The sequence below is a fragment of the Macadamia integrifolia genome, unplaced genomic scaffold (genome assembly GCF_013358625.1).
Source record: "Macadamia integrifolia cultivar HAES 741 unplaced genomic scaffold, SCU_Mint_v3 scaffold2615, whole genome shotgun sequence".
In the NCBI taxonomy this organism is placed as follows: Eukaryota; Viridiplantae; Streptophyta; class Magnoliopsida; order Proteales; family Proteaceae; genus Macadamia; species Macadamia integrifolia.
This window is the reverse complement of record NW_024868833.1, coordinates 29,945-40,004: the sequence shown is the minus strand read 5'-3', so window position 1 is coordinate 40,004 and position 10,060 is coordinate 29,945. Positions and strand designations below refer to the sequence as shown.

Sequence of the window (10,060 nt, the reverse complement as noted above, 5' to 3'; positions counted from 1 at the left end):
TCAAATGCAGGATTGGGCAAGGAGTTCTGAGCAGAAGCAGTTAACACAGCAACCTTGTTGGTGAATCGATCTCCTTACACAGCTATTGAGTGCAAGACTCTAGAAGAAATTTGGTCAGGTAAACCTACAGACTACTCAAATTTAAAAGTATTTGGATGTCCTGCTTATGCACATGTAAATGAAGGAAAGTTAAAACCTAGGGCTAAGAAATGCATTTTTCTTGGGTATGGATCTGGAGTGAAAGGATACAGGCTGTGGTGTTCTGATCCAAAGTCTCTAAAATTTCTTATTAGCAGAGATATTACCTTTGATGAATCTACTATGTTGCATCTTAGGAAAGAAGCTCCTATTCATTGTGATGAAGGTCAAGAAAAATCTAGAGAGAATGTGGAGTTTGAAATTGGTGGTTCATCTTCAAACAAAGCACAATCTACTTTAGTCCAGTTGCCTACTTTTACTGAAGGAGATGATGCTCAAGAGAATCAAGAAGAAGAGTGGTACAACATTCCCAAGGAAAGACCAAAGAAGAATATTAGACAACCACAAAAGTATGGGCATGCTAAATTTGTTGCTTATGCATTGTCTGTTACAGATACAATTGAAAATAGTGAGCCTGCAACATATTCTGAAGCTGTTGCTTCAATTAATTCTACAAAATGGTTGATTGCCATGAATGAGGAGATGAAATCTCTTCATAAAAATCAGACTTGGGAGCTTGTGAAGCCAAGAACAGGGAAGAAAATTGTTGGTTGCAAATGGGTCTTCAAGAAGAAAGAATCTGCCTCAGGTGTTGAAGATGCTAGGTACAAGACACGTTTGGTTGCAAAGGGCTACAGTCAGGTACAAGGAATTGATTTTAATGATGTTTTCTCACCTGTTGTTAAGCATAGTTCTATTCGTGTCCTATTTGCTTTAGTTGCTATGCATGATTTGGAGTTGGAGCAACTTGATGTGAAAACTGCATTCTTGCATGGTGAACTAGAAGAACAGATTTATATGCATCAACCTAAAGGGTTTGTTATTGAAGGTAAGGAGGACCATGTATGCTTGTTGAAGAAGTCACTATATGGTTTAAAACAGTCTCCTAGACAGTGGTATAAAAGGTTTGATTCAGTTATGGCTAGTTTTGGATACTCCAGGTGTCAATATGACTGTTGTGTTTATTTCAGAAAGCTCTATGATGGGTCATTCATATATTTGTTGCTTTATGTTGATAATATGTTGATTGCAGTAAAAGATAGGAATGAGGTCAATAGGTTGAAGGAACAATTAAGTTCTGAATTTGAGATGAAAGATTTGGGGGCAGCAAGGAAGATCCTTGGTATGGAGATCAAGAGGGATAGAAAAGCAGGGAAGTTATGGCTATCTCAACAAAAGTACATTGAGAAGGTATTGAATCATTTTGGCATGAAAGATGCCAAATTTGTAACTACTCCTCTTGCATCTCATTTTAGACTTTCAACTGCTCTATCACCTAAGACAGATGAAGAGGTGGAGTACATGTCATGTGTTCCATACTCTAGTGCAGTTGGCTCCATTATGTATGCTATGGTTTGCACTCGTCCTGACATTTCACAAGCTGTCAGTGTGGTGAGCAGATATTTGTCATGTCCAGATAAAGCTCATTAGGAAGCAGTGAAGTAGATACTTAGGTACTTGAAAGGGACCTCTGGTGTTTGTTTGGAGTTTGGGAGGAATGGTGATAGTTTATCTGGTTATGTTGATTCAAATTATGCAGGTGATCTTGATAACAGAAGGTCGTTCACAGGCTATGTATTTACTCTTGGAGGAAGTACAGTTAGTTGGAAAGCTACTTTACAAGCTACAGTTGCATTATCTACCACTGAGTATATGGCAGTGATTGAGGCAATTAAAGAAGCTATTTGGCTTAGAGGTTTGTTGAGAGAACTCAGCATGGATCATGGGGTGACTGTTGTCCATTGTGATAGCCAGAGTGCTATTCGCTTGACTAAAGATTCAATGTGTCATAAGAGGACAAAATCATTTCATAAAAGAGATAATTGCTCAAGGTAATATTCAAGTGTTGAAGATTGGTACTGAAGACAATCCAACTGATATGTTGACTAAGCCTTTATGTGTTGGTAAGTTCGAGCATTGCTTCAACTTACTTGGTGTTTGTTGTGTTTAAGTTCAGCTCTTTGGAGGGCTATTGGAGAAGATGAAGATATTAGCTATTTGTTTATCTGTTGGAGGAGAATTCAAGGCAAGGTGGAGATTTGTTAAGTTTGTCTCGAATTCTTGACCCGTTTTGAAGATTGACCCGATCTGACATATTTTGGTGGCGACGCCCCCGCGGTATGGTTAGACCGGATCGACCGTGATCCGATGGGTCGACCCACAATTTTGGAGTATATATAATATACTGTTGCTTGTTGAGAAAGTCATTGTATTCTAGGGTTTTCACGTAGCTAGGGTTTCAGGGCGAGTTTTTCCTCGCCGCTGCTAGGGTGTAATTTCTCTTCTGAATAGTGAATCATCTTCTTTTTCGCTCGAGAACGTAGCACACCACCCTGGTGTGTGAACCTCGTTAAATCTCTGTGTCGTACGGATCTATTGTCTCTTTATTATTCGTGTTTCTTGGTGTTTGATCTAACATAAAAAACTCCAAAAAATCATAAATTTTGGAAAATCCTTGTTTCTTCTTTTGGATACCAATTTATAGGCTAATTCAGATTAGTTTTGATGGAGACTAATTCCATATATGATTCTGGACTCTTAAACCATGTGTTTGTGATGAATGCATATACGTAGGGCACATCATGTGACCAAAGTTGAACCAAAGGGTTACCGTTCCACATAGATTGACCATATCATGCATCCTTTCATGTTGCTTCAAATTGAATTTAGAAAAGGATTTAAGTTTCTATGCTCAGTGATTCGCTGATTTCTGATATGTGGAGAGATGACATGGCCAAACTAGACCATTCAAAAGTGGAATTCTGATCCGTTCTTCATTGAATCTTCCATGTGGAGGAATGATAAGGGTTTGTCAAGTTGCTATTTTCTCGGTGTTCAACAAATATGAATTCAACAACTACTCCATATAGGAAGTAAATAATTAGGAATAAGAAATAGGGGGTTCTCCATGGCATATCTCATAATTTGTTTCACTACATCTTTCTGGCAAACTGAAACGACCCTCAACACTTTGAAACTATGTTTGTATGGACTAGCTGGGTGGTCTGGTTGTTCAGAAAACGGATTGTTCCTTGGAAGAACGTAGGCATGGTTGATTGCATCCGGCTTTTGTCACTAGCATTCAAACACACTGTTTCAGAAATATCAAGAAATTAATCCATAGAATTGTTGATTTAGAATCGCAACCCTAAAATGATGCAAAATATAATGGAAAAAACAAGAACAAGCAATGCACAAAGATGTACGAAGTTAGGCAAGATTGCCTACGTCCCCGATGAAATGAGATCCTGCTTCACTATCAATGGAGAATAGTGTTATAACTCTCGTCCCTCACACCTCTCAGTATTGTTTGCATTACAATGAAAGAAACCTTCGCTACAAATATATAGCGAAAAACCCTAATTCGAAAAGTATACAATTGTCCTCAAATAAAAAATTAAAGCGCGGCGTTGTGCCCCCCTACACCCCCTACTATGCAGGGGGCCTCCTACCCCCCTTGCAACCCCCACGGTTGCTAACTAGCCATGATGCAAATCTTTGCTCCTATACAAGATCAGGCCCTGATTTATATTGATGGGGCCGTCTTCAAACCGAATGGCATAACTGTCCACTGTAAATGGTGACCAGGGACGCAAAAAGCTGTCTTTGGTCGATCATCAGGAATAATACCAAGTTGCCAAAAACCTGCTTTTAGGTCAAACTTGGAGAAGACAGTTGCTGAGGCTAACTGAAGTAACAGAGCAGGACGGGTTGGTAATGGAAATTTATCATCAGCCAGAAAAAAGTTCAGGGGCCGATAATTAATCACCATTCTCATTTTTCCACGGATCTGTTCTGTTCTTTTGTTCACATAAAAAGCCTGACATGCCCAGGGAGACACCGTAGGTTCAAGTAAACCTTGAGCTTGTAATTGACTAAGCTCCTGGACGGCAAGTGTCAAATGTTCAGGGGGCATTCCAGGGTGACTGGCCTTTGTTGGATTGATATCTTCATTCTTCTTAAAGGGTAAGGAGATGAAGAACTTTGAATTCTGCCAGAGGGGATGTGTACACTTTGTCAGGAATTCTGTATGAGAATCTGCACAAGAGGTTTGCAGAAGTTTTCCTTTAAACTCATCAAACAAAGTGGGACCTGTTCCTGCAAGAAATATGTTAGAAAAAGGGGACCAGGGGAGAAGTTGTTGTTTATACACAAGACCTTGCTGAGTCCATTTCAGGGGAAGATGACTCAGGACATCAAAACCTATGATGAGGTCTTTTCCAGGACACTGGGATCCTAACATAACATGGGAGAAAGAAAGGGTCGGAAGAAGTTGAACTTTAATGGGTTTTTTAGTAACTAAGGTGATATAGAAGGTTGCACCATTAGCTGCTAAAAATGGCAAAGCAGGGACTTGAGGTTTCCAGAAATGGTTGGGAAGGACCTTTGGGGACAAAATGGTTGTTGCAGCACCTGTATCTAAAAAGGCTATTAGATGGACGGGTTTAGCATATGGTTCTGGGATTAATGTTACTGCTGCATGCGGTAAGGTAATAGACTGACAGGGAAGAGGAGTTTTAACTTTCCAAACATGACGGACACCATGAGAATCAGGACCATAATCGGTAGGACCAGGGAAATTCTTCACAGGAGAAGAAGAAGAAGAACCTGGAGCATACATACAACAAGGGGGAACCAAAGGAGACGGTGGTTTAGGTGGTGAAGGAGGTTTACAGACCGGAGAAGGAGGTGGAACATAAGAGGGTTCTGAAAGAGGGTTTCCATATTTGACCATAAAAGGATACCGGGCTTCTGTGCTTAAGGGGCCAACTGTGGTATCTCCTGACTCATAAAAGGATAAGCGGGACTGCCGTCTTGCCTGTCGAGGCACTGCACCAGTACTCCCTAAATTAAACTGTGATGGAATACAAGACATCGTACACCAACAATTGATTGAGACATATACTACGACACTGTTTGATTACTTTTCTGCTGTTTCTATGTCTAGAAACAAAAAAAATGGCTTTTCAGGTTTCTGGAAACAAAAATGGATTTTTTAGTTTTTGATAAACCTGTTTCTTAAAACGTTTTTTGCAGACATAATGCCACTAAAAAAACCAATAGTATCATCGGATGCCCAAAAGGAAGAGAGGGTTCGGTTGCCTCTTTTTAAGTTTAAATAGTTGAGAGATTTATCGGGCACAACAACCTTTTTTTTCTCTCAATTTCGTTTCTAGAAACGACGAAACAAGTCGGACTTGTTTCATCAAAGTTGTTTCTAGAATTATAAATAGGCATAAATTTTGATTTATGTTCTTAGAAACGGGTGAAACGAAACAACTTTACCAAACACTTTTTAGGCTGTTTCTCTATTTCTGGGAACAAGAAAACGCAGAAATGGTAGAAACGGAACGTTGTCAAATGGTACCTACATAGATTGAATGGTTAGAAGTCCTTTGATTGAGCTTCTAGAGATATAGTATTCACTGCGATGATCTCACAAAACGATGTTGAATACTGTTATTATGTACATCATATGACTCAAATTGTTGTTAGGAATTATCGCCGGATTTGCTTGTGTTCCCATCTCCTGGTTTGTTTTAATCTTTTGAGTCTTGCTTGGGGTGTTTCGGGAGTGGGCCACCTATTTATGTTCAGTGGAGCAGTTTCCCTCTTTTTTCTGCTCATTTGAAAATTTAAGTGTTATCAATGATTAAATGGTATAGCAGTTAATGTTGAATCGAAACATAGAATCCCAATCAGTCTTATTGAACTGCATCAGGATTCACATTGTGAAACTAAGGATTCATAAGAATTCTCCCAAACACTAGGAAAAATACAAAATAAAAATAAAGAAAGAACTTATCATCCCTATATTTAATGAATCAGAATTAACTCAAAATTATGTTATGGAGAATTGTAAACTCAAACGTATTGCACAAGATTCTGATTAGGCAATGGAGAACAAAAACTCCTAAAATCCACAATTCTTGCTCCTAAAGAGGGTTTCTAACACCCTTAGACAAGTGTTAGAGGAGTTAAAGAAAGGAAAAAATAAAAATAAAAGACAGACTGCAAGAAAGCGTTTTTCAGATTACCAAGTTTGACACATTTCAACTGAATCAACTCAATTGGCGACTAGGTTCTGATCCATAAGAATCACAAGAATCGTCCAAATTTAACTCAATTCAGTGACTGAGCCACAGTTCAACACAGAGTGAAAGGCTTTATTTTAAAAAGCAAGTCAACAGGGGGTCAGATTACCAATTCCTTAAAGCATGATCCTAAATCACCCTGAAAGCACCTGACACAGCTTCAATTAATACTAAATGATATTACTTGATTGTCTAGCATGCAGAGTAAATTGACCCATTATAATTTGGTACCAAGTAAGAGAGAGATGCTGATGTGAGGGCAGAGACAGAACCAACTCTATTCCTTCCCAAGAGTTAACCTAGTTGCAGCCCATTTTAAGGGTCCTTCTTGTGATCAGATTTATCCAGTTTATTAGGCCTCTATGTTAAAATAGTGCTTAAGAGAAAAATGGATCAGATCCAAACTGAGCTCACCATTTTCCACCCAATTTGGCCAAGCTTTTTCCTCGTTTCTAAAGTGGGAAGACAAAAAAATCCTCTCCAACTATAACTATTTTCTAATCACTAATACAATGGCTGGGAGGACTTTGATACATATCTTTAGTTGTTGATAGTGTTGGAGTACGTATTCAAATCCTCCCAGCTGTTGGATGGATGATTGTAAAGAAATTAAATGCCATAGTGATTGAAGAGGATCTGTATCCTAGGAAAGACCTAGCTAGCCGATTATGTAAAGCAAAGCAATATTTTCATCTGCATGAGACTTTGAAAGCAAACCATGTGGCATTGACTTCCTTCCATCTCGAAGCAAATGTTCAATTGTGGTTACTATTTCTCAAACAATAAATGGGAAAATATTGGCTGATATAGGAGTTTTCCTATTCTAGGAAACTTGATTTCGGTCATCCATAGTTTGGACTTTTACCAAATCTAAATTTCTTATATTGGTTAACCATATCACATGTAGAGATATATTTAGGTAGTCATACTCGCTTTAGATTTATGAGATAGCGATTGTGGGAGCCTCTGTTGATGGCAATGCCGAAGGTGGAGGCTCACTTCAGGCTTTCGTACTATATTTTTTCTTCTTCTTTATTTATTAATAAATTCTGGACTTCTAACAAAAAAAAGATGGTTGTAACCTTTTCATTCTATTCTTGTATGGAATGGCTAGGCCATATTCTTACATCCTATAAATTCTCCATGTTAGAGATCAATTAATACAGAGAATATTTTCCATTTACCCAACCAATAACTGGGATTCAGGTGGAATGAGTCTTGTAATGGCCGCTGACCGCTGACACCCTTTGTTGATGATTAAAATGATCCATTGGATAAGGACAATCGATCAGACTTGGCTCAGAACCGCCTAATGATCGACGTGCCTATTGCTTTGGGACGGCCCTCCAAAATTCATAAACTGGGAGGAGCTCTCTTGCATAAGAATAAAAACTAAGTATAACTCATCAACCGATGAGATAGAGAAGTCCCAAACACACATATATATAGGGGAGAAAGAATATATGCATTCACTAATTTACATGCATTTATATGACTAACTTGCAATGAAGTCCAACATTTTGCCCAACAATGTTGGGATAAAAAAAAAAAAAAAAAAGAAGAAGAAGAGAAAAGCATTTTGAACCTAACCTAACGCGTTCTGCATGCTCTCTCTCCCATCTGCTTTTTGAATCATAAAATGCAACATGCCCATGTGTCAAGACATATGGGACAGTGAAATGATTGCTCGCTCTTCCCCACATGATAGGTAGGAATCCCACTACTGTTGATGCTTCTACTTGCATTCCCATTGATTCCTAAGTTGGTGCAAAAGTCAAGCTGACTTTTAAAGAACTTTCTCTCCCCACCCCCACCCCCACCCCCCCTCCCTTTTTTTTTATTTTTTATTTTTTTTTATTTTTTTTATTTTATTTTTATTTTTTATTTTTTATGTTTTATTTTTATGTTCTCATTGTTTTTCCTTGGTTGAAATTCTTTTGTTCTTTTTTACAATAAAAAACCCATTGCTAATTCCTAGCAAAGAGTGCTGGAAATCTTGTAGGTTTAAAAAACCCATACTTAAACCAATCACTGCTGCACACGATGACTGTTAGCAAAGGAAAAAAAAAAAAATATATCATGATGACTTACTTTGCAAATTCATTACCATATTTTTTTCTTCTTGAATAAAAGCATTGGTTTCTTTCTTGTTTGATAGGGACATACCTATCCTTTTTTTTTTTGTGGGTTAATTACAGTTTGCATGTAACATGATAAATACATAAGGCCCAAGCTCATATATTGTTAAGGGTGGGTAAAGAGATATACTCTTCACCCATTTTCTTACTTTGTCAAAATAAGATGGAACTTCATTTTCAGGAGACATGAGTCTAATGAGTGCAAAATAAAATGAGAGAAATAGTATTATACCAAAATAGAAACCTAATTTCACTGGAATAGAGAAATAGTATTGTACCAAGCGGCCTCTCACAAGATTTTTGTTATTATTTTTTTTTCTCATTTCATCTGTACCATGCCCTCTTGGCCACTCACATCTGAATTTTTTTTTTTTTCTCTCTTGAAAAATAAATAAATAAATATAGAATATTTTGCGAGAAGACCCAATCACTGCAGACATAGTTATCACAATGACTTTCCAAATTTGTTACCATACTGCATAGGTTTTTTAATCTTTTATTTTTTTTCGAATGAAATAATTGGACTACTTTATTGTTTTTTTTTTTTTTTTTCTTGTTTGATAGGGACAAACCTTCCTTTTGTTAGATGCATCTATTAATAATGTGTTACAAAATGATCAATCACGGTTGACATGTAACATGGTACATATACATTTGGAAGTAGCAGAATTCTTGTCCATCAAGAGGCAAAGAACAAGAGAGAGAGAGAGAGAGAGAGAGAGAGAGAGAGAGAGAGAGTTGGGAGATTGGATTGAACGAAATAATCTTAGTTTTCTATTTCATAGAAAGTAGATTGAGAATTTGATTCCCTAAACAAGGAGAAAGAGGAAAAAGAAAGAAATAAAACGAACAAGAAAGATAACAGTTAACACGATGACTATGCAGATTTCTTATGATACTGAATTATTTTTATTTTCATTAGGAAGCGATCAATCACGATTGGCATGTTACACTGTGAAGCTGTGAATCGTGTTTCCTCTCTCTCTCTCTCTCTCTCTCTCTCTCTCTCTCTCTCTCTCTCTCTCTCTTTATGCTGTCTTCCACAGGGTTGTCAAAAGCTAGCTCGAATCAGTAAAATTGATCGAAAAAACTTGGATCAAATCAAATCGATCCTTATCAGATTGAGTTTGAACTTTGGTCTAATCGACTTGGTTGAAAATCAAACCTCAACAACTTGATCGATGTCTAGACCAAAAACTGAATTGAATGAAACCGATGATAAAAATATTTGAGCATGAGGTATTGAATAGGTGAATTGATAATCCATTGATTTCAATATTAGTACAGAAATTTTTAGTCATAAGGAGAATCGTTACAAATCAATAAGTTTGAGATTGTGAATAGGGAAATTGATTTGTAACAATGCTTCCTTTGATCTCCTTGTACATTATATAAAATAGTTGGACAATTAAATAAATAACTTAATAGTAAGGCTCATTTTGTGATTTCAATACTAATTATCTTTTTAGTGATTAGTTATCCATTGATTTCAATATTAGCTATCTTCCCTTTACAATGATTTGATTTGTAATAATTATTTCTCTACAATTTCTATTTATCTATTGATTTCAATATTAGTTATCTTCTCCTTACAATTTATTCGTCTTTATTTTGATTACAACATGAACA

At 37.1% G+C, this 10,060-nt stretch overlaps 1 protein-coding gene across 1 annotated transcript in view; it reads left to right on the top strand.

The window, feature by feature from the left end:
• Nucleotides 1-4,595: 4,595 nt before the first annotated feature.
• The window catches only part of LOC122066847 (secoisolariciresinol dehydrogenase-like), a 15,544-nt gene continuing 10,079 nt past the window's right edge, over nt 4,596-10,060 (top strand). The window contains exon 1 of the mRNA XM_042630671.1: nt 4,596-4,688. Within this exon, the coding sequence (XP_042486605.1) occupies nt 4,596-4,688 (93 nt within the window). The remainder of the gene's footprint in view (nt 4,689-10,060) is intronic.